At 56.5% G+C, this 26,516-nt stretch overlaps 2 protein-coding genes across 3 annotated transcripts; one reads left to right on the top strand and one right to left on the bottom strand.

Annotated features, from left to right (window-relative positions):
- Positions 1-191: 191 nt before the first annotated feature.
- Positions 192-5,541, top strand: actmap (actin maturation protease). 2 transcript variants are annotated; one of them, XM_088910765.1, is made up of 7 exons: positions 192-247; positions 1,668-1,866; positions 2,469-2,537; positions 2,837-2,961; positions 3,395-3,524; positions 3,725-3,852; positions 4,400-5,541. In XM_088910765.1, the coding sequence occupies exons 2-7, from the start codon at positions 1,691-1,693 to the stop codon at positions 4,840-4,842; spliced, it is 1,071 nt and encodes a 356-aa protein (XP_088766891.1). In that variant the 5' UTR covers positions 192-247; positions 1,668-1,690; the 3' UTR covers positions 4,843-5,541. The 2 variants fall into 2 exon arrangements, with proteins under 2 accessions (XP_088766891.1, XP_088766892.1); XM_088910766.1 differs by having other exon boundaries at positions 3,782-3,852.
- itpkcb (inositol-trisphosphate 3-kinase Cb) lies at positions 5,385-25,862 on the bottom strand. Its single transcript, XM_088910754.1, has 7 exons — positions 24,393-25,862; positions 9,918-10,017; positions 9,515-9,728; positions 9,125-9,329; positions 8,737-8,838; positions 8,489-8,560; positions 5,385-8,083 (listed from the first exon to the last, which is right to left on the bottom strand). Exons 1-7 carry the CDS (start codon positions 25,521-25,523, stop codon positions 7,868-7,870), a joined length of 2,040 nt encoding a protein of 679 aa, XP_088766880.1. The 5' UTR covers positions 25,524-25,862; the 3' UTR covers positions 5,385-7,867.
- Positions 25,863-26,516: the final 654 nt, after the last annotated feature.

The raw sequence follows: 26,516 nt of genomic DNA on the forward strand, positions 1-26,516 counted from the left end.
CACCCGGTCTGTGATTCTAGTTCTGATTGGACAATCTGTCCGAAACGCTTCTTACACGCGCTTACGATGCCATTTTGGCGCTAAGAAAGAGTTGGGTTTGCGTTGCTTTTCAATCGCTGGTTAGAGCCAAAATGACGAATGACTATCTGCAGTTTCACAGAGGGCTTGATTCGCCTTGACTTGACGGTGTGTTACGCCGGGTGTCACAGTAAAAATATTCCCGACTTGGACCCCACGATTTCCATGGGTAAATATTTGATAGCTCGTCTTTTTTCTTGTTAAGCTTAGAATTGATTAGACAGTAAATACAGTTCTGGCCAGTTTCTGCGTGTGTGAAGGAATGCATTTGATAAAAATGTTTCCAAGATAGCTGTAGTTGCGCTTTATTTTACCTTGGTAATCATAAAAGACGACGCATCCCGCGAAGTTTTTAAAAATAAAATAAAATTGCAAATACTTTTATGATTGGCCAGAAATAGCCAGTTTCGCGAGTCCCACTGACGTTTAAAGGAAGGTGTGCTGATCGTGGCAGGTTTTTTTTTTCATATACATTTTTGCAAATTCTGACTTAAAGCTTTTTAATTGTACAATGATTGTAAAACTCATATTATTGCACACATCAAAAGGGAAAACAATAGTTTTAAAAAAAAATGTTTTGTTTAAACCAGCTAAAAAATGGAAAAGTGCAGCAATACAAAAGTTCCCACTTCATTTACATAGCCAGTGATGGTACATTTGTTTATTGTCTATTTTTAATCCCTGCCCAAATCGGGGAGCCCCTCTGTCCCTGACGCACTGCACGCGAGCTGCGTTCGGGCACGTGCTGAGGCAGACGGGAATCCCGTCACGCGCTCCCTGGGACTGCACGAATAAACTTCTTCGCTTGCGAGTCTGTGAAGAACTTTATTTCAGCTCCGTATGTTTCATCCCAGCCGCTGGCTAGGGCTAGTGGTGGTCTTTTATAAAATTATTAAGATGACCATTCAGTATGAGAAAAGGGTGACTAAAGTAGGCTTTAAGATAACAGTGCTGTACCTTACACCTGATGAGGGTCAGAGACCCAGAGTCTTTTACAGAAGCACAGGGCACAAGGCAGGGCCACACCCTGAACAGGACGGGATAATTATCATTATCGTTAATGACACTGATACTGCGCTTTCCACCCCAGAGGAACACAGAGCCATTTAGGTGCACTCACCTGCAGGACAGACAGCTGCCTCACTCTACACAGATGAGGCGGAGGAGAGAGAAAGTGCTGAGAGGACATTAGGAGGAACTGCAGGGAGGCCAGGCTGTGCAGCCCAGGCTGGAGAGCAGCCCTGCGGACAGTGTCCTGGGCTCTCAACTGACCGATCAGGCAGGAGCTCAGGTGGACACCCGCACCTCTTCCCACACAGGGTCCCCAGTTATCGTACTGGGGCACTGCCTTGGAGACACCTGTCCAGAGGGAATATCGCCACCTACTGGTCCACCAACACCACTGACAGCAGCAGCCTGGTTTCCCTTAGACGTCTCCCACCCCAATGCTGGCCAGGCCAGTCCTTGCTCACCTCGAGCCTGTATCTGGGGCCCCACACTGGTCATTCACGTTTCGGGGCTGCAGACAGGAAGACAGTTTGTGTATCTGCGTCGGCGTCCTTCACCGGTCCGGTCGCTCTTCACCACAGACCCCTGAAGGGAAATCACGGCCATGAGCACCCCGACCCTCGTGGCTCCAGCCCCACCGCCTGCTCCCCCGCCGCCCCCCCCTGCCCCCGCAGCCGCCCCAGGGAAGAAGAAGCTGTACCAGGCCATCGCCGCAGGAAAGGCCCCGGTCTCGGGAGACTACGAGGAGGCCCGGCTGCTGCTCCGGCAGAGAGAGGACAGGTAGGAAGGGAGCAGTGCTGCCCGAATGACTGTGACCAAACCCAGAGGCCCAAATTCACAACCCATTTTCTCAAACTGCGCCATTTCAAAGGATGAGACCTGTACAGATCTGAGCAAAACAGGAGTATATGAAAGCCATCCTGTATTTCTGAGCCTGCTAGAGACACACGGGTATTGATAATGTAATAATAATGTTTCTTTATTGGCCCTGTACAATTTCTTGCATTAGGAATTCGTCTTTTCACAGACCCCAGCTTGCTCTCCATGAGACACACAGACAGGGAGAGGAGCTTGGGGTCAGAGTGCAGGGTCAGCCATTGTACAGCGCCCCTGGAGCAGTTGGGGTTAAGGGCCTTGCTCAGGGGCCCAACAGAGTAGGATTCCTCTGTCAGCCGCAGGATTTGAACCGGCAACCTTCCAGCCACAGGGGCAGATCCTGAGCCACAGAGCCACCGCTCTGCCTAAACATTAAACGTTAAACATAAAATAAATATTGGCCTGCAGCACTCCCTTCTTTTTCAGATGCAATTTCACTTGCGCTTGAGAATGTTTTTTTTTTACCGGATGTGCGGATTAGAAACGAGGATGTGTTCCTTCTGCAGTTTCCGGAGAGACCTGCAGTGGGTGCTGTTCAATAAGTATGTGCCGTCGCTGATCCAGGATGGGCCACAGTGAGTATTACTCGCCCCCGCCCTGGGTGGACATTCAGGCGTGAGTTTCTGGTCAGGGAGGTTTGGGTACGTTAAATATGCTGAATTATTTTTAGTTAGAAGAAAGAAATATTTAGCACTTGCACCACTCAGATCGTAGTCCAGTGTGACAGAGGGAGGCGCTGTGCTGGTTGGCCGACTGCGATACTTTGCAGTCTGCGCTGGAGCAGAAGCAGTGTGTTAGTGCCAAGGTGAGGTTTGGGGGCGAAAATGCATTGGGGTGTCTCTTTCCGGGGTGACAGTGGGGGTTTGCCGCACAGGTGTGGGCTGGTGGCTCTGTGGATGGCCGGGCACCTCCTGCAGATGCCAACACCCCTGCCTCTGGAGCAGATCGTGGCCCGAGCCCTGGGGAGAGGGTACACCGCCCAGGGAGAGATGTTCTCAGGTGAGTCGCCCCCTCGACTGACCCACAGTGTCCGTTTTCCCATTTCCTACCGTCCGCTACTCTCGCAGCTGGACCGAAGGCTGTGAAAACGAGCAACTCCGATAGTGGAGGGGCGGTCCAACGGAGACACAACACTATGCACGACACTGAGCAGACTCCAACATGTGCGTCTGGTCTCGTGACCTTGTGTAATCGTCGGGGGGGGGGGGGGGGAAGGTTCCCACACAGACCGTGAAGATGCAAATGGAAGTGCTGTTGGGCACCAGGTGTCCAAAACAAAGACAACACTTCCATTTTACAGTTTTAAATCGGGCAGGTTCGCAAAACAGCTCAGAGCTGCTCCGTGGGTAAGGCTGAAGGGTCTTGTTCCCAGGGTACCCCCCTGGGCCCTCGGTGCCGCTCCTGTCACCCCCTCTCCTCTCCCCCCCCCCAGCCCAGGCCATGGCCCTGCTGGCGGAGGAGCTGTACGGCTGTGCTGCAGAGCTGCTGAGCGGAGGCCTGAGGGGAGAGAATGAGACGCGCGTCATCGGGCACCTCGCCGCCGGCCAGCCCCTCCTCGTCCCGTATCCTTCGCTGGCAAGAGCGCCCCTCTGGGCACGACCCCTGCCGCCGACGGCGCCCCGTAGACCAACCGCATGTGGCCGAAGGGTGGGCACCTTGTAATGTCAGTCACCCCAGCCCAGCCCAGCCCAGCCATCGATCAATGAACCCCTTTACACGCTGCCACAAAGATTCACCAGTAGTCGGGATGTAACTGACCCAGTGACCCAGCTCTGCAGCACCGAGGCCTGAAGGAATCCTTGACTCCCATGTCCGGAAGCTACGACGAGGATTTCAACCACGAGCCGTGCTTGCGGAACGGACAGCGGGCGCACTGGGCCGTGGTCTCAGGTGAGAGAGCAGCCGCCGCGGGCAGCGCGACAGCCCCGAGCCCCCCCAGCAACCCCGAGGAGTTAGCAGGCTTTCTAAATGGGGGTATTTAAATCAACGCTGGCTCCTTATAAATGTTAAGAATCGGACCCGTTGAGTTGAGCTCGTTCTGAGGTGAAATGAGATGGAATAAAACCCCAGGCTCTGCGGTCCCCCAAGACCGGAGCTGTGCACGCCAGCTCTGAGGGCACTGACGCAAGGTCACTCTGCTTTTCCAGCTGGTTCATTAAACCGGGGGTCTTCAGAGGGAACGTTGTTGCCCGTTGTAGAGGTAACAATCAAATCGCTCATTTCCGAAGTCCTGGTACAGTTTAGCTGCGATAAGTGAAGCACGAGATTTGCTGCTGCAGTGATTCAGAGCTTCAGAGACTGTGTGGAACAAACAGCAGAAGACCCTTCCCTCTAACTGACGCAGCTCGGTGCTCAGCTGTCCATCAGTGTGAGCCAAGCGAAAGTGGAACTAGCGGGCAGGTGTAGATGTTGAGGAGGCTGTGCTGTGTGTTGGCAGGGGTCCTGCTGGGCGTGGCGAGAGGTACGGACACCGGGCAGCTCCAGCACGACCCCCAGCTGCCCTGGCTGCTCCTGCCCCGGGCTAGTGGCGCCCCCTGGCTCCCCAGGCAGGGCGTGGAGGAGGTGCACCTGCTGGCCAAGCAAGGCAAGAGCCTGCGCTACCAGCTGTGGGCGCTGGAGAGGCTGCGGGACAGCAACGGGCAGCTGTGCCAGCTCGACCCCCAGCGGGCGCAGGACGGCACGCGGTACGTGCTGCCCCCCGGCGGGGTGGGCGCCGGGCTGGCGGGGCAGGTGGTGCTGCTGCACAGGAGAGACCGAGCAGCAGCAGGAGCGAGCGGCAGCCCCCACCTCCGGCCGCAGCGGGAGCCGGAGACCGAGGTACCGGACGCCCCGGCACAGAGCCCAGAGCGGGCCGAGCAATCACAGAGCAGAGCAGGCTAATCCACAGCGGCGGGGCCTGGCGGAGACACTGAGCAGGACTGACCGCAGGCTCAAGGACAGGACCTGCCAGCACGGACGGCAGACACTTGCACAGATGACATTCTGGGTTAAGGGGCTCCTAAGCTTTCTTTCGCTCAAGCTTTGTTTTCCTAATAAAACTGTTAAAGCATTTAAAATGACAGACATTACCCCCCCCTCAAACTCTTGTAAAACTTTCTCCAAGGTGCACAATCACAGCACTGTTGGAGCTCACGGAGAATAGAGATTATCTGTGCGCCCAGGAGAGTGTGCCGCGGCTGGGGGTCGATGTGCGGGTTCGTGTTTGTAAGCGCGGCTGAAGCTGAAGAGAATTCATGTCAAAGGGTGTTTTTTTAATCCGCCCCACTGATACCTCAGCCAATGTCATGTTAGGGCCAGCCGACCAGTTGTTATTTTGGACTCGTCCAGGACAAGCTGAAAGAGCCGCACACGTGAGGTGTGCTGTGTGCAGTAGCGCCCCCTGCAGGGCCTGCTGACAGATGCATGAGCTGACAAAGCACTCCAGTTCAAAAAGACCCTCTCGGGTCCAGTTTATTGAGATGGGGAAATCTACCGATACAGAACAGATCATGTCAATCGACTCTGTGGTACAATCTCTCTGCATAGCTTGTTGTATGACATAAATACTAAAACCGAAAAAAAAATAAAAAAAAATGAGAAGCCCATGTATATTCCAGTATTGTTCCAAAAAACATTATAAATAAGTAAAATGGTTAAAATGAATATGATGGGGTGAAAAAAATAACACTTGTAACAACTCCTGTAAACAATGAACTGCACATCCAGCCTGTTCCTGCTATAGGGGGCTCAGACCTGGTCTGGAAGGTTAGCGATTTATCATGGTTGGCAATTCAACGCAGACTGGCCGAGGTGCAGTTTTCCAGGCAGGAGTCACAAGTCCAGCCCTGCCATCCCCCCCCCCACACCAATTCCTATATATAACAGATACCGCGAACTCCACATTATACCTGCAAGGAGTTTGTGCGCTGGAGTAACTAACTCCAGCTCCACACAACATGGCCCAGTCCCCAGAGAATTTTATGTACACTATTTTTCAAGAGGGATATAAAGTATAAAACACAAAGAGTAGAACAAATCAAATTGACTTTTTTTTTGCGAAGGAAGACCCGCCCGCGCCACCCAAGGGGAGGGCTGAGTTTCACAGCCCGCTCCAGCTGGACGTAAGGGAGATCCTCACTGGCTGCCCAGAGGGGGCAGTGCCCAGCTGCGGCCCACGCTGCAGGGAGCTTTAAGGAAGACTCTGCCGTAGGAATGACAGAGCGATTCATTTTATAAAGGAACAAGTAATAGGTTTATTCCCTGCTGAAAAGAGAAGAGAGAAAACACGACGTTTCGGCTGTGAAGCCTTCTTCAGGTGCGAGACAGGGCAGGCAGCAAAGATTAAAATGCGCAGAAGAACAAAAGCTGGGAGAGGGAAGGAGGCAGGTCTTGACTTCACAGCTTTCTTCACCCCTCTCCACTTCCTGAGTGCCCTCTCTGCCCCTCCTGCCTCCTCCAAACTTTTGTTCTTCTGTGCTCTTTAATCTTCGCCGTCTGCCCCGTCTTTCTCACAGCGGAAACGTTGCGTTTTCTCTCTTCAGCACGGAATAATCCTATGGTAGAGCGTCGGTCAGCCACAGTGGGAAGACGAGGCCCGGGGCTCTGCAGCGAGCTGGCCACAGGCCACAGGGCCGTGTCGCGCTGCAGACATTTCCTTCCGTCACTGCAAAGGGTATGAAAAGGGTATTCTGGTCAAAAGCTGCTCGCGCATCCTCGAGTGTGGGGAGCAGATGGCAGACTCGCCGAAACGAGAATAGTGCTGCCGAACTGCCCAGAAAAAAGCACAGAAATGCTCATCTGCCGCTGAGCTGAAATGGTGTCAGTCGGGAGCGAAGGCCTTGCTCGTTAAAACAATAAAAGGCCCAGTTCTTAGATGTACAGAACTCGCACCTTACCGATCTAGACTGGGGGGGGGGTCAGGACTGAGATGAAGCAGGTCGTCACTTGGGCTGCTGGCGCCCCCTGCTGGGACAGCGGGTGAAGGGCCGAGCGAGCGAAGGAGCTCATTCTGCACGCAAACCCGCACGCGTCGGTTCTAAGGACCTTCATTCTTTTTTTATGAATGGGAGTAGTTTCCGATTAGTGGAAATGCCCGACTGCCGCTACGCAAGGGTGTTCAAAAGAAACAATCTGTAGCCAGACGGAGAAGACCGCTCTCAGGGTCGGCTTTCCTCTGAACGCTAAATACCTGGTCCCAGTCCCACTGGTCAGGCTGGCGAGGGAGTCTCTCCTGCCCGCACACGCCATCGCCAGCCCAGCCGTGTCCTGTAGCAGCCAGATGTCCGCTAGCGAGCCCGCGGCCAGACCGTCCACACCGCACAGCATTTCAATCCATTCCAATCCTGCTCTCACCAGCTGGACGCACAACACTTCTAATCCTCCGTCTGTTGCTGCCGACGGAAAATAAAAGTCCTTGCTATGGGTGAAACACGCAGCCCACCATGGGGACTCGTCTCCCGGGCTGGAGCCGCCTGCTGCGCCGTGGGGGTCCGACTGCTGCCACCAGAAGGGCAGGCCTGGCGTCAAGCAGGTACGATTTTGTTCAGAAGGAAATGTAGTGCAAAGCGCTCTGGGCTTGGGGCTGGTGGAGACCGGCGGTGAGGAGCGCAGGACAGCACCCTCACCATCGCAAGCCTGCCTACGCATCAGATACGGCAAAAAAAAAAAAAAAAAAAAAGAACCACAAACCTTTCACAATAAAAAATTAAATAATATATACATTCAAAACAAAACAAAACTGTACATATCTCCAGTGTTCTAGTGTAATGGTTTTTAAAAGCTTTAAAAAGGGTAAAAACAGAACAGTCCACTTCTGGGTAAAAGACGTTTTAAGGTCACTTAGGGAATTCTTTTTTTGCTTTTAAAAGACGTAATTAAAAACGGTTAAAAGACGCCGGCGCTCCGGGGAGCTCCCGCCCCAGGAGCCTCACTCCCGCGGTCCGCGGCCCACCATGGCGCTCAGGATGTCCATGAGGCTGTCCAGCCCGCGGAGGTAGCCGTCCTCCCGGTTGCCCTCCTGCCAGGGCGTGCGGTGGTCCAGCGTCTGCGGCGGGGGCAGCCGGACCGTCTTGCCGAAGTCGATCATCCACACGCGGGCCTGTCCCGAGCCGTCGTGCACAAACAGCAGCGAGCTGCCCACCACCTGCCGCGGGACACGGGCGGTCAGACACGCCGGGCAGCAGAGCCATTCCCAGCACACAACACAGGAGGCAGAAATGCACCAGTAACGGTTTCTACAAGAACGAATGGTCACTTTGTGTTGAGAAATGGGGGTAGCTAGTGTGAGAGTTAACTACACACCAAAACATCACCCCCAAAGTATTATTGTCACTTTACAGGTATCACTGCTGAGGCACGAGGGACTTACGAAGCACTGTCAGCTGAGGGCCTTGAGGAGGCCAGGGGTTGTCCAGACAGAAGCGTGTGGGTAACTGGGACGGGCGCACGCACGCACGCACGCACGCACGCACGCACGCCACCGACCAGAGGAGCCCTGCTCCGGCCGGGCAGGGCCCAGCGGGGCAGACTGACGACACCCTGTGCTTACCTCGTGGCATCTGAAGAACTCCGACTTCTGCAGCGCCAGCTGGAGCTCCTTCAGCTGCTCCAAGTAGTTTTCCTAAGAGAAAGAGACAAAGACGACGCTGAGCATCCGAGCCCTGGAGCAGGAAGGGCCACACGGCGGACGTCCCTAACGAGCTGGGGTGCCGTTCCTGGCCATTTCTCGTTCTTTGCTCTTACTTTCTTTTTCTTTCCCGGCCCAAACTCCCTCCTCTTGTCCCGGGAAACACTTACCAGGACTTGGGTGCTCCTGTCCACAAAGTCCTCCAGCGCCTGCACGACCTGCTGCCTGTCCCTGGTCTTCTTGAAGCTCGTGTTACACGTGCCGTCCGCTTTCTGCAACCGGAGAGTCAGGGGAAGAGCCGTTAACTCGAGCCCGGGTGCGAGCGTGGGTGTTACTGTTTTAGTGGCGTGAGACTGTGTCCAGCCATCTTCTCACTATTCTGTTTCCTACCCAGTGGAAGGAGTTTCAAATTATTTTACTCTTGACAAACAAAGTCCTAAAGACAATGGTTCAGAAGCACGCGGGGGAATTAAAACAGTGTTACACCGCAAGGAGACGCCAGTCCAGTAAGGCTGGGGTCAGGCTGCGGGTGGGGTGTCCTGCACAGGCTCTGCCCACCTTAATGCCCTCGATCCGGAAGCCCAGGGTGGCGGTGGAGCTGAGCGTCTCCCTCCACTGCATGTATCGTGGCTTGAGCACGGCCTGCTGGGCGTGCTCCTCGGGGGTGGGCGCGTTGGGGTCCACTGCCACCATCTTCTCGTACATGTCCCGCCTCAGCTTGGGCTTCTCGCGAGCCTTGACCAGCTCCTCCTCCAGGTAGGTCCTGCGCAGAAGGAGACAGCGGGGCCTCAAGCGTGAGCATGCTCTCCCATGACAACCCCGGTGAGCGCTGCATTATACAGAGCTGTTCCACTCCCTGGCCACTAGGTGGCGCCGGAAGACCTTCCAGCATAGAGCAGGGAAAAGACCGGGCTGAGCATAAACAAAGTCAAGGAGCCGGGTGCTCACCTGGTACCCATCTTGCAGTCCATGATGGAGGGGGAGTCGAACTCCGCCAGCAGGTCCTCCATCTGGTTAAAGCACTCCCCATCCCTCTCCACCACGCCATAGTAGCCGGGCACAAAGCGCCGCAGCTCGTCCTTCATCAGGTAGGTCAGGCACTGCTGCTCGCCTTCGCAGTACTTCTTCAGGATCTTCCCGTAGTCGCCCGCCTTGAAGTTCCCTGGGCCCGGAGGAGGAGCGGCACAGTCAAGAACTCCAGCCGGCTCTCCACTGCCCCCAGCCCCAGGCTCTTGTGCGTGCTGCTCTATAGACTGAGTGCGCCTGCTCTCAGATTGTCCCACTCCAGCTGTTCTGACCCAGCCCCCACCACAACACCCCCCGCCCCCCCCCCGGCGAGAGGGTCTCATACCTGCATGGCCAGCCAGCTGCACCCAGGGGTAGCGCTTCTTGAAGGACACGACGAAAGGCGACCAGTGCACCACAGTCTTCAGTTTCTTCCACGATTTGTTCTGTAGAGACAGAGGAGCACAGCGTTCACAACCAGTAGACAGGGGCCACGCCTTGGGAGGGCTCTGCTGCAGCTCACGGGACACAACCGCCCTGTCCCAGGTAGCACAGAGCATCACAGCGCCCCAGGAGCCTGGCCTGATCTCTGGAACAGGGCTCACCTGCATCGACAGCTGCCTCTGGTCCTACAGCACAGTGTCAGTGCAGGGCACGCCCACTTCTGGGGTGCAAAGCGTCAAGCTGCCCGCGCAAAAAACCCAGATGGAGACGAAAAAAGGCAGCACTGCAGGATCCGGGATCGGCCAACGCGCTGCAAGTTTACTGGTCACAACGGTCTCAAAACTTCAGGAATGTGGCTCTGCCACCGCTCTTTCACCCTGGCAGTAACGAGCCTTTAAATCGATCGATTCACGGGCTTCGTTACTGTAATGTAGTACCAGCCCGGGCTGGCAGAGGATGCCTGCCGAGCTCTGCAGTCACGTTGCGTCTCTCGGATGGAATGAAAAGTGTTTTTTGTGCGTTACTGAGCAGCGAGAGAAATGAAAGCGAAGGCTCTTCAAGTCAGGGGAAGGATTACAATGATTATGAGGAGGAGAAGTCGGCACCGGCGGTCTCCTTGCTGCTGTGTCACACAGACAACATCCTGATCCGAGCGACGCCACCGGGCGACGATCAGCCTCCTTCCTTCAAGCCCGAGACTGGCCCCGAAAAGACGGCCTCACCGTTACTCGCACCTGTCCCGGGACAGACGCCCTGGGCCAGGAGACACTGAGCCGTGACGGAAGATCGTCTGGAAAGGCACGCGCGGGGTCCCAGTTCTCCTGAACCGAGGCAAACCGTGCCGGTTTAAACATTACCCACCCTGCCCGGACCCGGCTATCAGAGACAGCTCTGGGAGCGTGCCCACTGAGTCACAGTCCAAACTCCTGGAGTGAAACGAGTCGGCACTCCCTCCTCCCGACACACCTAGGCCATAACCTTAACAGCCGAGAGGAGGCCACCCGGCCCACCTGCTAGTTAGCAGCTCAGCCGTCCGATTCACCGATTTTGGATCTGGTTGATCGAGTTCCAGAACACGTATACACACAAACCGCTGAGGATTTAGTGCACGCCAACCTGGAGATAAAAGAAGGCGAAACATGTCAACCAGTGTTGGCAAAATGTCAGAAACCAAAGTTTGGAAAAACTGAATTGGCTCACTTTGTTGTTTGAGCACAGAGTGCTTTTACTGGTGTCTTAATGGACTTTGAAGTGAGGGCCAAATCACAGGAGTCCTGAAAACACAGCTCAGTGTGCAAAGGGCACAGGCGATACACCGTGTGCACTTTAAAGAACTTCTGTAAAGCTGAGACAAAGACCCCCTCCCCTGGGTGACAACAGAAAACAGAATCCCATAACTCAAGATGATAATGCTGTGATGCCAAGTCCATCCCAGCAGGAGAGCTCTGCTCGCTCACGATGAGTTGGCGGGAGGGAGTGAAGAGAGTGACCACATGGTCATTGCAGCTCAGCCACGAGGGTCAAACGTGACCCAGCTGATCAGGACGACGACGAAGATGATGACGAATACGTTTGGTTTTTTTCAGCCGTGACCTCGCACCTCAGGCCATGACGCAGACATGTCCTGCCAAGTGCGCCGAGCAAGTTCTGATCACAACATACCGACAAGCCTGCCCCCTCCCCCCTCCTTCTCCAGAAACATACCCACCCACACCCTGACCCCAGCTGCGACACAACTCCGCTTTTACAAATGTCAAACATGAATAATTAAAAAAAAAACTCATTGGGGTTTCATTTCTCCCACACCAGTTACCCACAGTTCCCACTTGGATCCAGCATCTGAAGAATTCCAGGAATCCCTGCAGGAACGTGCGTGTTTACAGCTCAGGCACAGAGCTGACGTCAAGCCCTGCCATTTCATCCCACTGGTGGCAAACACGGCTTCTGAATCTTCTCACGGCTACAGCTTGCAAGAGCCTTGAGAGCAACAGAGGCTTTGTTCTCCTCAAATCACAGGGGCAATCTCCATTAAACGTCCTGCTGCCCCCCCCCCGTCTCAGCAGCCAGAGGGATCACCGGATCGCCACGAAGAGAGAAGCCAAGCGTTTACCTGATCGGAGAAGCAAAACTGGAGGGACTTGGAGACAGGCAAGCAGCTGACTGAAGCCATGAACTGCCCCCTGTGGTCTTATCAGAGACAGAGCACCAGCGATTACTCACTGACACACTGCCAGCATGCAGCAGACATCAAGGAAGTCCCCTCCGCACAGCTGACTGGTACACCGGTAAAATGGTATCGAGAGTCTGTCTAGATCAGATCACTACTGTGAACCAACCTGAAGGGATCTGCTGCTTGGCCCTTCCTCAGCCAATCACAGCAGCAAGGGATCCACATTCCTCGGTGTTGCACTGTCCTACTCGCTTGCACACTCATGCTGGAGGAATGAGAGTCTGATACGGCGCAGTCTCGCACAGCTGACACTGCGATGATGCAAGAACTGCCAACACCTGGCAGCCGGCGCTCTCTCCGAAGGAGAAGGGGGGAGACAGACACAGCCTCTCGGGCACAGCTGGTGCCCTGAGGGACGCTTACTGATCCGCAGTCTTGAGTAACCCTCAGGACCAAACCCTCTCTCACACAGGGCTCCACAGCAGCACGACCCTCTCAGCCACACAGCCCAGAGGACCCGCGACCTCAGCAGAGGCCCAAAACAAAGGTTACAAACAAGAAGAAGCCCATCTAGAAGGCTAACTGTTCACACAATCAGCTTCAATAACATGGCTGAGGAGACTGTTCCATACTCCCACAACCCTTTGTGTAAAGAAGGGCCTCTTCTTCTCAGTTTTAAATACAACTTCCACCTCGTTTCCCCTTGTGTCCTCTGGTTCGTGTGCCACTGCATCAGAAGCAGCCAGGTAGATGGAGCAACAAATACAAATTATTAAAATGAATGTGACGCCCTGCACAACACGTTTCACATGTGTAACGAGCGACACGGAGTCCTTGAAGCTGTGCAGTCGGCATTTAGCACGGAGGTGCAACAGAGCAGATTTCTCAGGGCAGTTTGGTTTCTTCAAGGAATGCAACCATGACGACTTCAAGCTCAAAACAAATACAGTAAGTGAAGCCCTCAGGGCTGTGAGGCGGATGGTCTTTCAGTGCATGTTTTATTTTTCCTTCTGCGTTCCGTAGCACGCCCTAATCCTGCTCCTTGCAGCCGGGAGCTCACCGGCACAGCAGGTTTAGAAAGACGAGCCGTGACCGAGCGCAACGGGCAGGAGCCTTTGATCTCTTCCAGAACGGGACGGGCGAGTTCTCCAGCCCAGGAGCAGCGCGCTCTATAAAGACAGCCGCCGGATGGAGGGCAGGAAGTGTTTCGAAAACGGCGCTGCGCGGCCCCGGCCTGCAGCGATAGCGCGCTTATCAGCACTGGGGCAGCCCTGAGCTGTGAGGACACCCTGTCCCCACGAGATTGCCCCTCCATCAAGCACACGTCAGGGGGACACGCCTGCTCCAGAGACGCACGGATCCGGCCCTGCACGCCCAGAGGACTCAGGCACCCATCCAGGCTGTGCCACTTGAGAGCCACATGCTGACGCAGCTCAGAAGCCCCCCCTGGTCGGGGAACTGAGGTCAGTTAATCAGGAAGTCAATAGTCCCCCGATACAAACCCTAGCAGGGCTGAAGATCGTAGCAATGCAGCCGATCGATCCAAGGGGCTCGGCACCACTGCTGAAGAGGAAGTCGAGCCTGGAATGATCTGTAAAAACACCGTCACTGAGCAGCACCAAGCACCCAGTGCTGTCAAGCCCTGCGGAAAACCCCTTCGCTACCCCCAGATCCGCAGTCAACCTACTGGTGTCCCGCTCTCTTCCCGGGCCAGAACCAGCTGAGATGTGGCTCTTCAGTGACCAGGCGCGCCGGGCCATCTGTGTGCCCACAGACTTGACCATACGCCTTGCACTCAACTCCCCTTGACCCCCCCCACCCCCATCGGCCACCGCAGCGCTGAGCAAACCCTCTGCTCGGAGGCGAAGGCTTCCCTCACCATTCACACACGGCCACTGCGCAGCCCAGCCCCTCTTTCAGGTGAATTCAGCACCCACTCGGCGCGGCAGGTGGGAGCCGACATCTGCAGTGAGCCAAAGCGAAAGAGAGGGTGCCCAGGACATGCACGGGGCAGACGTCTCTGCACGGTGCACCGGGAGCCCGCGGGCTTGCACTCGGCGCCGAGAACAGTCTCCGATTGTTTGCGCGACTTTCTTGAATCCACAAGGGTACGCGAGAGGCATCCCAAGCAGGAGAACAGCAGCGGAGCACAAAGAGAAAAGAATCTGGCCACTTGCAGAGAAGCGGCTCCAGAGATGTGCTTCTCGGACAGCTCGGTGTATGAGGAGGGCGGAGAAAGGGAAAGGGGAAGGTGAAAGGAGAGAGGGAGATGCACATTCCTGCTTCCTGCAACTCCTCAGACTGAGACCGAGGCAGCTCGTGGGCAGCAGGAAAGAAACGCTGCACAAACAAATCGCAACGTTTCTTCCAGGTTGTTACACCTGCTGAGCATGTAAAGTGGATGACAGGCACTCGAACCGACACTGCGGCACAGGCCTGCTGGGCTCCTCCGGGCCCCGGCCAAGCCAGTCACACTGCAGCGATGACAGAGGAGCGGCCCCTGCAGGGCGGGGGAGGCAGAGCAGAAAGACGGCCGCGTGGCCTCCAGAGGAGATCCAGCAGAAGAGCCGAGGACTCCGGCTGTCGGCAAGCACATTCCCACCCCTGCACCTTCAGGGAACAAAGTCCAGAACCGGGCGGAGAAACGGGATCTTCGGGGAATCTAATCGTCCACGTTATGAGCGCGACAGGGCTCGTGCTAAAGACACACAGCCCAGAAAGGCACTGACTGAACCATGTGTAACTGCAGTGCCTCAGGGCCCTGGCCTACAGGTGTGAAAAGGCCACCGGCAGGCCGCTGGCCGCAGAGACCAGAGCTGGGACAGAGCCACGCCCTGCACAGACCACACCACCGGCCCTCCACTCGCAAGCCCAGGAGCTCGCGGTCAGGACCGGCACGCGCACACAGCAACGTCACGGGATTTCGCGCAAACTCAGGTGATGAAAGCATCCGACAGGGTTTCTCACTGTGCACCAGAGATAACACGACACGTTTCAAAGGTCTTTAGCTCTGAGGCAGCAGTATCACACGTGGCACAGAGAATAGCTGCAGATGGCGCACAACCTACGGGCAGAGAAGATGTGCCCGCTGCTCGCTGCCCCTCCCCAGGCCGAATGGGCACTATTCCTCTTCCTTTCCCACTCCCTGGCCCTGTTCCCCCCTGTCCTTCCCTATACACCAAGATCACCTGCTGGAGCCGAGCACCAGCCCCCTCCCGACCAACGCCCAGGTCAGGAGTCCTGCGCTCATGTGCCACACTGCTCTCTCCGGCCTCGTCCGGCTGCCGGGGCCGACGCGCCAGGAGACAGGGGCTAGTCGGGGCAGGTCTGGGCCCCCCAGCCTCCCAATAGGGAAGAGAAACAAGGGTAACAGGACTCGAGCTGAGCTCCTCTCTCTCTCTCTCTCTCTCTCTGGAATTCCCGAGACAAACAGAGGCACGAACTGCTGGTAAATGGGAACTTGTCTGACGGGTTTATCCAAGAAACTGGAAAAAAAAAAGATAATTCGCAGAAGTCACAGAGGCCAGCGCAGCAAAGCAGCATCATTTTTTTAAACGCCAGCACTGCGGCGAAGGCCTTTTCCGATGACCATCAACAAGCCTCTTGGCCAGACAGGCCTGTGAAAATCACGCGTGCCCAGAGATACCCACTACACACAGGGAGCTACAGCCATCCGTTATTACAATAGTATCAGGAAAGAGAAACTAAAAATCCGTGAAATGATCCAGCTGCACAGAAGCAGTGTAGGGAATCCTGACAGGGGTCGGAACACTCTGGGGACTCGAGCAGCTGGACACATGGTGTCCACACGGTGGACAGGCCTCGCGATGACCACAGGACCCCTGTCATTAACCAGCACTACAGAGCATCAGAGCCAACACACACAGCTACATCGACTGCATTCGCCCCTATCCCAGCAAGTCCCGGGAATAATCAGAGTCAGTTCCCATGTGTGCAGGGATCCTGGTGCCGTACAGGACAAGGAACGCCAGGAAAGGACGGGCAGCACCGGACACTGCCCCTGGCTGAAGCCTGGACAAGGTGCATCTCTCGAGACAAGTGAAGGATGCTGAAGCCAGCAACACCTGCAAGGGGACTCTCCCTTCCTCCCTCTCTGGCCCTGTCCTGAGCAGGATGGCAGAGAGAGAGAGACGAAGGAGGAGCGAGGCTTTTCCTGTCTGCAGCAGGGGTGCCAGTCTGTTTCACAGTCGGCTGCGCACGAACCTTAAATACACATTTCCAGCTAGAATGAAAGCAAGCGTTTCCGTCATACAGAAGCAGACGGCCGCATGGCTGAGAAATGAAATCCGCCGGGGGGGGGCAGTATGTTGCTCGGAGCAGGCGGGGCGAGAGTGTGACCTGCCGAGCGGCTCCGGGTTCGGTCTGTGGCGGACTCATGCTTTGCCCAGCCCTGCTAAAGGGAGGGGATGGGCTGCCCTGCCTGTATCCAGTAAGGTCGATGTTCGCAGTAACGACCCCTCTCACTCACGTGTCGAGCGCTCCTTCACATTCCACTGTCGGCAGACACGCGCCGTGTCCGGCTCCGACGTCGCCGATGTTTCCAGCTGCAGCTCTGGCTCCGCTAGAGTGGATCTGAATTCTCTGTGCAGCAGAAGCAGCCTGATCTGTATCCCTTGGTCTGCCTCCAGGCTGCGCTACCCCCCCCCCCGACACAGAGAAACTCCGCAGCAACGCTCAGCCGAACAGAATGTTGAGCGAGGAGGAACCCAGCTCTGCCACGTGCACACAGCCTGTACTCCGACCCAGTGCGCACAGTCCCTGCTCCTGACTGCCCTTTCGCAATCTCTGCTCACCATGTCAAACTCCGTGCGCTGGCTAAAAAAAGATCCCCGAACAAATGCAACACTGAAAAAATCTGGCTTGTGTTTAAAATAAAAAACTCACGAAACTGCGCGAAGGGGACGTCCCGACACCGGCTGCCTGCCATGGGGCTTTTTCTCAGCTTGCCCCAGCGCACGCCCACACGCTCGCCCCCCTGCCCCGGAGAAAGTGCCGGCAGAGGAAAGAGCTGGAAGACGACGACGCAGACCAACGCCGAAGGCGGTATAACGTGGGGCAGGACAGGTGGACGACTCTCCCTGCCACCCCAGGGGCACTGCGACTCCCTCCTGCCCCGGCCTTGCACCCACACTCCCCGTCGCCCCGCCGAAATCACACCCCCACCCGCTCTGCAGCATAGCGCCCAGGCCACAGCGTACCCCCTCGGGTGGGTTTTCACTCCCCCCCCCCAGTGCTGGGCTCGGCACACCGGGAGGCTGCGTGCTGGGTGCTCTGTTATCCGAAGAGACACCGGCACGCCCTCCTGGATCCCGTTCGACTCGTTACAGTGCAAATAAGTGAGAAAACCAAGATGCACGCTCCGTACTCTTCAACCGTACCTGAGCAGGAGCCGGAGCAACAGCCTAAGAACGGGAGGTGGTGGAAGGAGAAAGGACCTCACAAAAGGTTTTCACAGGGAGCTCTCTCTCTCTGGCTAGTTGTCTCATGAGGGACCCTATTATGACGGGCTTTGCCATCACCTGCACGCACTGTCACTCAGAAACGTGGATTGTAATCGTGGTCTGACTGATTTGAAGTGGTTTGTGCTCCACCCGTCCGTGGGCAGTGGTGTCTGAACACACCTCGGACGTGCGCTCTGCCTGGGGCCCTTGATCACACACTGTGACAGATCTGCGTTTCTCTCTCTGGAGGCCCAGGGCCGGCGTCACCTGCTTCTGTCCACGCCTGGCGCTCGGGCGCCCTGTGGAGCGCGTGACACACGACTCTCCCGTTTCTCCATGTGATCAGGTCTGCTGCCTGCCAGCCTGGCCCCCCAGAGGTCCGAGTTCACAGACAAGCCCAGAAAGACGCGCGATAAGGGAAGAAGGGCGACGCCACAGATTCCAAATGTGTTTATAGGTAATTCACATCCAAAACCAGAAACACATTCCAAGCTTTGGCCTTTTGAGCAGAGTTGCATGTATGAACAATGATCAAGTATTAGGAAGTCTAGTGGCTTCCCTCCATGTGGGGAACATGCAAACTCCACACAGTGTGATAAAAATTAACAGCTACTGTCCTCCGCAGATGAAGAGCACCGAGTTAGAAATGGACGACACTGCTGCTCAATGAGAGGTGGTTTCTCTGACTCAGCTACACCACCTCCACAACACATGCCTCTTGTCTCAGGACTCCCGAACTGCGGCCTTAACACATTCAATAGTCCTGCCAACACTGTGACTCGGAACAAAGCTGGCTTTGCCCAGCTAAAGTGAAAGTGATGCACAGGGAGCAGACAGTTACTTCCACCCACCTGCAAGAACATTTCCCACCCCCTCTTTACTCTGCATTCAGAGCGGGAGGGGCAGAGCACCCCTCCCTGCCCCCCTCCATTACTCCAACAGCCCCTTTCGGAGCTGCGTCTGTTATGAGCAGTGTAATAGGACCCCTGCGTTTCAGGTGAAGCTGAATCCCCCCCCCCCACCCCAAGACGAGCAGAGTGGCAAAGCACAGGGGAAACGAGACATGGGCTGCAGCCCCCAGTCTGATCCCCAGGGTTAACGGGCCGAGACACCCACTGCACAGCCGTCGGATCCGTTCCAGGCAGCGTGAGGGGCCGCCCCGCGCACCTACACACAGGGGGTAGGGAGTAAGTCCTGGCCCGGCACAGGGCGTTGTGCGTTGGCAACCCTGCCTCGCGGACAGCAGGTGGCGAGAGCTCACCGGATTGGTGCTGCCCTGGCTGGGCAGCCTGTCCTCCCTCGCCTGCCCGCCGCGGGCCACCCAGAATCCCATCCACCCGGCCACCCCAGGGGTGCATGCCAGCACCCCCCGACAAGTGGCTTCCTCTAGCCTCCTCCACCCCAGAGACAGAGAGCCCCCCCCGGCGAACAGGAACGTGCTCCTCCGCTGAGCGAGCGAGAAGAGGCTCGCGCTCATATACAGGAGTGCAACAGCCAGGCGAGGGGGGGGGGAGAATATGCGTGAAGCCATATAAGGAAACTGTGTCGCCTAGCAACGCAGCCACCTTCAGCCCAATTTTCCATTACACTTCGCAGGACTCGGCGCGCGTGTATGTGTGTGCGTGTGCATGTGTCTCTGTGTGTCCATTAGCACTGTTAATGCATGCGTGTGTGTGTGTGTGTGTGTGCCTGCGTGTTGTGCATGGTTTCTAATTTAGTCATCATTTGTCTAGCAGAATTCAAACAAACTGAAGAAAGACAGTCCTATCAAGGCAGGTTAGAAAAAAGTGCTTTTCCACCACAGTCACTTGCTAAAAACTAAATATTCCAATAGACAAAGTCAACATTCTAATCTAATCTAGCTAAATAATCCAATCACACAGAGTGTGAATGGCTGGGGCTCTTATTTACCTTAAGATGATTCTTCACTTGATTCAAATTTAATTTGCATTAAATAAATAGATGTCAGATCTAAGAAACTCCATAGAAAATTAAACTCAATCAGCAACTTACATAACAACACAAAAGGGTTGCACACAAGGGGCTCGTCTGATTATTTGCAGCTAATCGATATAAGATTCTCATCCAACTTATTCCTAAAAGACACCTGGACAGCTTGGCCACCCACCACCCTTTGCGTAAAGACAGACCTCCAGGCCAGTTTTAAATGCACTTTCCCCAGAGTGTCCACGTGCGTCCTCGGAGTCTACGGCTCTGAAGCCAAGCAACAGACAGCAGGGCCTCATCCCGAAGGACAAGAAGGAATCTGTGCCTGTTCGAAGAAGAAACTTCCTTTCTTTCCTGCGCTTCACTGAGCATCTGATTACTTGTTTCCTCGAATCTCCTGTGAGCACCTGTTCCTGTTTCCCTTGACAGGAAGACTCCGGGGATCTGGGTGTCCGTCTATGTGTGGTGGAGCAGCGCCGACCGCCGTTCCCGCTGACCGCCACCAGCGTACCCCCGCTCCCCGCTGGAATTCCGTGGGATGTGGAGAGGCAGACGGGAAGGGCACAGCGGTGACTGTGCAGTCAGGATGCTGGTCACCCACGCGCTGAGTCAGGCGCTGCAGAGGCCAGCCTGACGCACAGCGCCGGACACACTGGCCCGGAGAAGGCAGCCGAGCGGCTCCGGGGCGGACGTTACTGAGGGATGTGTCACCCTCGGAGCAGGCCCTGGGACAGCCTGGCTGACGTGCCACAGCCCTGCTGGGGGGCGACGCTTTCGGAAGAGAAGCCAGACTGGAACTGTGGCATTTTCCAGCTCATGAACACTTCCAGTCATAATGCCTCCCAGCATTTCTGCACTTCCAGTAAGCTCCCGACTTGAAAACCTCAGTCCACCGCGCTGTGTTCATGCCAGGATTTCAAAACCCACATAATGAGTCCTGCAACTCCGCCTCACTCCCCTCTCGCAACTTACTTTTCACATCCTAATGCTGAGACACCAGTGCTGTTACTCACATCCTCTTGTTGACTCGTTTTTTTTAAATAAAAAAAGATCACAGCTCCTCTGGCCAACAACGCAGGGACAGAGAAACAGAGCAATACAGGAAGAGCATACACAGGGAGAACGAGAAATACTGAGAAAACAATTAAACCCACAAGAAACGGGAACGATCCCAGAGAAACGGACACACACTCCCAGTTGCACGGTGGTTCGACCCTTTCCAACTTTGCAGGTTGCATGGATCTTGGATCAGCTGACATGCACAAACACCTCAGTAATCCTAAAGACCGCAGCTGCCGCTGAAGAACACTTGTTTTTAACAAAATGCAGGCCCTGATAAGGAGATGGCCTCGAGCAACACGGGAGCTGTGCCCAACGAGTCGCAGAGTGCAGCGCAATGGAAAAACTTGCCTGCAATCTGCCACATCTCCCCCTGTCAGCAGCGCGATCTGACACATCTCCCTCTGCGTTCCGCACTGTAAGGCATTCAGGGGGGTGGGGCGTGTTGAGAGAGAAGTGGCTTATTTCTGCAGCAAAGCAGCTCTGTATTCTGATCTTGTCAGAAAGCAAATGCTCAGCAAGGCTGGGCCTGGTCAGTCCTGGGACGGGAGACCTCCAGCTAAAAGCAGTGGTGTTGGAGGACCAGTAGGTGGCGCTCTGCCCACTCGGACTACAATTTCTAAACCCAATGGTCCGGAATGGGGATATCGTGATGTAGGAGGTGCTGTCCATTGGAAGAGGTGATAAACTGAGCTCCTGAATATCTGATCATTAAAGATCATATGACTATTTGTAACCATGTTAGTCTCAGTTAATTCCACTCTGGGCTTTTACAATCCAGCCAGCCTAGTAGGAAACTGATGAGGCTGTTCCTCTTTTCTCCATCGTGGAGGGCTGCTGGCGCAGAAGGGGGCGGCGCACACCTGTGTGCTGGATGAAGGGGGTCTCCTCCTACATGTACAGTAATCTGGGATCCTTCGGGGCGAAAAGTGTTGTATAATTCCTTCCTCTCACACCTTCACACCTGCTTGAAGCCTGGGCTGTAATCTGGCACCAGTCAGAAGCGGTATACGGTATGGTATAGTGAACTGTACGCAACTGGACAAAAGCAGGTCAGCAGGAGCACGCACACGCGCGCTCACACAATCACACAACAAGGACTGATGCACCTCCATCAGTGGTGTCACAACTCACAAAGGAAACAAGGCTGCACAGTGCTCTGAAGGTCAGTGGCAAAGCCCCTCTTGCTCCAGGCAGCAGCTTGTGGGCCCTGCACCCAAGGCCCTAACCCCTGAGACGGCACCGGGCAACGAAGCAGACACCAGCACAGCAGGACGCAACCGGCACACACCGCCCGTAACACTGCTCGACTTCCCCGTGTGCGTGGGGAGAACACCGCGCAGAAGGGTCACCGCCTTTCCCACAGCTCAGCGCTTTGATTCGCACATCCTCCTGTGAACCCAGGGTGGCGCTGAAAGACTGCTGGCTGCAGTTCACACGCCGGTGGCAAGCTGGGCTCTGGAGAACCACATTAATCACAACCCCGCTGTACGGAGGTCCCCGCGCCTCACCGCACGGATGTGTCGGCGCACACGCACCAACACGCTGGGGTCTGCGCTCACTGCAGCCCCTGGCTTCGCAGCCCGCATTCACCATTCATCTTTAAAAAGAACTGCCCCCCCACGGAGACAGCCCATCTCCCCTAAAGAAGACCAGAGCTCTTCAGCCATGAGAACCTACCCCCCCCTCGCCACCACCGCAGTCACAGAGGTGCTGTCAGGCCTCCGAAGTGCAGGGATCGCTATTCCAAAAGCCAGTGGGGCCGGTGCCGAGGGGGTGTGGACTCAAACGCGGAGCTGTGACTCAGTTCCAGGGAAGGTGTGAGCGTCACAGCTCTGAGAGGGGACGCACAGCGAGCAGACCTGACGCAAATCCACCAGGATCAGACCAGGACTTCTATGGCGCTTTTGGATCAGGTCCATGTTGTGACTAATCGTTGACTTTGTCGGTTCCGTCTACGAACTGAACACCAGCAGACCAGCTGTCTCGCCCCCCCCCCGGGACACATTCCTCCGCTGTAACGTCTGCCTACACCTCGGCACGTCATTACAGCCGAGCTCCCAGGGCAACGGGCCCGACGGAGAGACGTGGCGCGAGTCGGGGCCGGTTTGTCACTCAGCTCCGCGGTGCTGGGCACCTCCGCCCTGAGGGAGGCAGGCGTGAAGCACAGTCTGCCCCAGAAACTCCTCGGGATCCCCTCCCAAAGCAAAACACGCGCACACGCCCTCCTCGCAGGACCTCTCTGAGCAACAGCTTTGCTTTGACAGGCTGCACAGCTAAAATTAAAGACGGAAGAGCTCGTCCCTTGTCGTAGCAGCGAGCAGACCACACACCCCCCAGCGCAGGGGCTCAGACGGAGCCCCCCCTCGCACTTCTGAGGCAACTAGGAATTCACGCAGAAAGAGAGAATAATCTGCGCTCTCTCAGCACTTGCTCAGGACCGGTCCTTATAAACCAGACAGGACGCTTTGAAACCCCAGGGGTCACTTCCTGGTACAGGGATGAAGAGGCGACTGCCAGCAGCCTCCTGCAGGCACGTCGCCGAGAGGCTGGCACACCTGTACCAGGTTCGAGAGCAGCGGCAGGGCGGGCCTGTGGCAGCCTCTTGCACGCTCCACTGGTCTCTGCGACGGACACTGACGGTACAGGCGATTCGTACCCGTAGCGCTCATGCTCTTGGAAAACGCCGTGCGCCAAAATGTTGAGCACATCTTGGATGCAACAAAGGACTCTGTACCTGTCCCTCAGAGTGAGTCTCGGGACTCGGGGTCTCGAACTACACAGTTTCACAGGGGCTCCTCCCACCACAGATCACTTCAGATCCCAGAAGAGACTCGGGGACGTTCCGTCCACAGTGACAGTCACCACTCTGGGTCTGGCAAAGATTCGGGCGACCAGTCAGTGACGAATCACTTCCCATCTCACGAGACGGACAGAGCGCCGTGAGACTCAGATACCTCCGACGCACACTGAGCACGTCCGTGGCACAGCCTGGATCTGAACCAAGAAACTCTGGGCAAGCCGCATGACCCATCACTTTGCAACGGATTCCTCATCGCCAGGCCGGGGGGGGGGGGGGGAACTCTCAGCCCGACAGGCCCCCCGAAGGCAGAGCAACACAGCCGGACAGGAACGCCTCTCCCAGAGCCGGGGCGCACACGCGTGTCCAAGAGGACACGGAACAGGCCGTGCGCCCGCCTTGCACGCAGCGAACTCCTCACCAGCGACCCAGACGGGTTTCTGAAACTCCCCAGGCAGGGCAGCACGGGAGGTCTCTCCCACCCCCCCTTCCCTCTTTATATAACAGAGGCAAACTGCGAGGGTCCCGCCGTCCACCCCTCCGGCCAGACCGGCGCCCTGGGGCAGCTGGGGGATCCTCTCCATTTCAATAGCTGAAGTGGGAGGTCAGACTCCCGAGTCCAGGCAGGACTCCTGAACAATGAGCCCCCGTGCTGAGCCCCCACACTGGGCCTGGACTCCCACAGCGAGGGCACGCAGCCCCGGCCCCCAAACCCACATTTTGTGTCCAGGCTGTGCCCTGAGCAGACCGTGCAGTGTGTGGGGGTACACGCCTGCAGCCCCCCTGCTTGTTGGACAGGCCTGTTCTGGCTACCCGGGACCGGGGGGGTGACAGTTCGCGTACGGGCCAGCACAGCGCATGTTAATCATGACCCCCCCCCCCCACCCCCCTGCTCAGCGCTACTGTTTCAGCCAAGAGAAGCGAGAGGAGAGCACTCACCCCGGGCGCCTCGTCCGGGCTCCCCAGCGTGCTCGGCGGCGCCAGGCTGTTGGGCTCCGGGTCGCTGCCGGCGAAGTCGTCCTCGGACTCCTCGAAGGACGAGGCGGAGGACAGGCCGGCGGACGACGAGCTGGACAGCTTGCGGAGGAGCAGGGAGGGCGCCGGGGAGCCGCCGCAGCCGCTGTCCGAGCACGGCGACTCGTCGTCCGGCTGCGTGTCCGGGGGCGACCCCTCGTCGCGGAGCGGCCGGCCAACAGCCCGGCAGGGGCTGGGCTCCCGGGTGACGATGAGCCGGGGGATGGTGCCGGGGAAGCTGCGGCTGCCCGGGATGATGCAGCTCGCCTCCTGCTCCCCGCCCCGGACCCCCGGTCCGCCAGGCACGGCGCCGTCCCCCCCCAGCGCGCCCGGCCTCCCGGTGTCCGAGCTCTGCGTCCTGCCGCCGGGCGCCTCGCTGCTCCCCGCCGGCGCCTGCTCCCCGCCCCGGTGCGCGTCCAGCAGCAAGTCCAGCTCCAGCCGCTGCCTCACAGCCTGCTCCTCCGAGACGCCGGGCCCGGCCTGCCCGTCCTGCGGTCCCGCAGCGCTCTCTTCGCCGCTCTTGTCCATGCTGCGGCCCGGCGCGTCACTCGCATGGTCCCCGTCCGGCGGCTGCAGCGCGGCGGCGTCTCTCCCCGGGTCGGCTGCCGCGCCGCTCCTGCTCCTGCCCCGGCCCCCCCGTCCGTCCTCTCTCGCCCCTTGCCCAAGACGCGTTTCATCCACAGACCGATCCCCGGGGTCCCCCGCTAGCACCCCATTGCCCGAGACCCCGATCGTCCCAGGCTGGAGCCCCCAGCGGCTCCTCTCGGTCCCGTCAGCAGCTGCCCTGAGCCGCTCGTCTGCTCCCTGCCCGGGACGAGCCTCCGGATCTCCGCTCCCGTTCAGCCCCGCCTCTGCGGCTCTGGAGCCCCGCAGCGTCTCCACAATCCGAGGCGACTCCTTCTTCTTCACTGCATTCCTGTCGAACCGGTCGTCCCTCCGCTCCTCGCCTGCAATTCTGCGGATTTTCATTCGCCTGTTCGCGGCCGCTCTCTCCGCCGATTTCCCTTTCGCTTTGGCAGAGGTTGCTGCGGAGTACGAGGAAGGGGATTGACCCATCCCATACGCCGTACTGACCTCCTCCCCCTCCCAGCTCGTTGCCGAGGAGGCAGGGTTTCCTTTGCCCCTGGCAACAGAACAAAGGGTTGACGTCACCCCGAAACTCAAGTTGGGATTCCAGACCCCGCCCACAGCGCCGTTCAGTGAGGCCAAGACGTCTTCGGCCCCGCCCCCGCCCGAGATAATCCCCGCCCCCTGACTAATCCAAAAGTCACGATCCTGTCAGATAACACACATGGCCGTGTGCTTGCTTTCGCTGGTCACAGATCACATCCTTAATTGCGGGTTCCAAGGCTCAGATCAAAATCAAAACAGGCCCTGTAACAAAGCAGAAAGAAAAAAAAAGACTTAGTGACCCGTCTTCAGCAACGAGTAAAAATACTTATACATTAACTCTTCCATGAAGAAATTATTGAAGACAGCCATCAATATCTGTAACATTTCAATGGACAATTGTGTGTATTTTTAAGTACAAAAATTATTTATCAATCTCCTCTCTTCTTCGTGTTGTCTCCAATCCCTGGGTGTCTTAGGTGTTGTTCCTTTCCACACCATAGCTCTGTTTCATAGTTTCTGTTTTTGTTAAAAATGCCTTGAAACCAGAAGTTGTCATCACCCAGTTATTAGGAGATCGTACAGTATCTATTACGAGATAGTACATAATCAGGCTATTCCGAGATACGGATCATCATGTCGGTGTATGAGCAGCCTCTTACAGGACAGTGAAGCCCCGAGAAGCTCACTGGACCTGTGGGCTCAGTGCTCTGACAGTGTGCAGGTCTGCAGGATGTGCTCCGACGTGCTCTACTTTCTGCTGGGCCTTAGTCACAATGACGTGTCACAGTTCTTAGCGAATGTGAACAGTCATTATAAGCATGAGGACAGCCAGACTTATCCTTCAACAAGAAAAGACTGTACCGACGTGCAATCGATCCCACTGCTTAAAACCGAAAGTCAATTCACGATCATTTAGGTTATTGTACGGCAATAGCG

Source organism: Atractosteus spatula, chromosome 3 (assembly GCF_055471065.1).
Source record: "Atractosteus spatula isolate fAtrSpa1 chromosome 3, fAtrSpa1.hap1, whole genome shotgun sequence".
Classification (NCBI taxonomy): domain Eukaryota; kingdom Metazoa; phylum Chordata; class Actinopteri; order Semionotiformes; family Lepisosteidae; genus Atractosteus; species Atractosteus spatula.

Excerpts from the sequence above, each read along its gene's own strand:
- actmap (XM_088910765.1), top strand. The coding sequence starts at position 1,691 with ATGAGCACCCCGACCCTCGTGGCTCCAGCCCCACCGCCTGCTCCCCCG. Across the intron at positions 3,525-3,724 it reads GGCCAGCCCCTCCTCGTCCC|TGACCCAGCTCTGCAGCACC; the intron begins GTATCCTTCGCT and ends TAACTGACCCAG. Across the intron at positions 3,853-4,399 it reads GCACTGGGCCGTGGTCTCAG|GGGTCCTGCTGGGCGTGGCG; the intron begins GTGAGAGAGCAG and ends GTGTGTTGGCAG.
- itpkcb (XM_088910754.1), bottom strand. The coding sequence starts at position 25,523 with ATGGGTCAATCCCCTTCCTCGTACTCCGCAGCAACCTCTGCCAAAGCG. Across the intron at positions 10,018-24,392 it reads GCCCGGACGAGGCGCCCGGG|AACAAATCGTGGAAGAAACT; the intron begins GTGAGTGCTCTC and ends CTGTCTCTACAG. Across the intron at positions 8,839-9,124 it reads TCCGGATCGAGGGCATTAAG|AAAGCGGACGGCACGTGTAA; the intron begins GTGGGCAGAGCC and ends CTCCGGTTGCAG.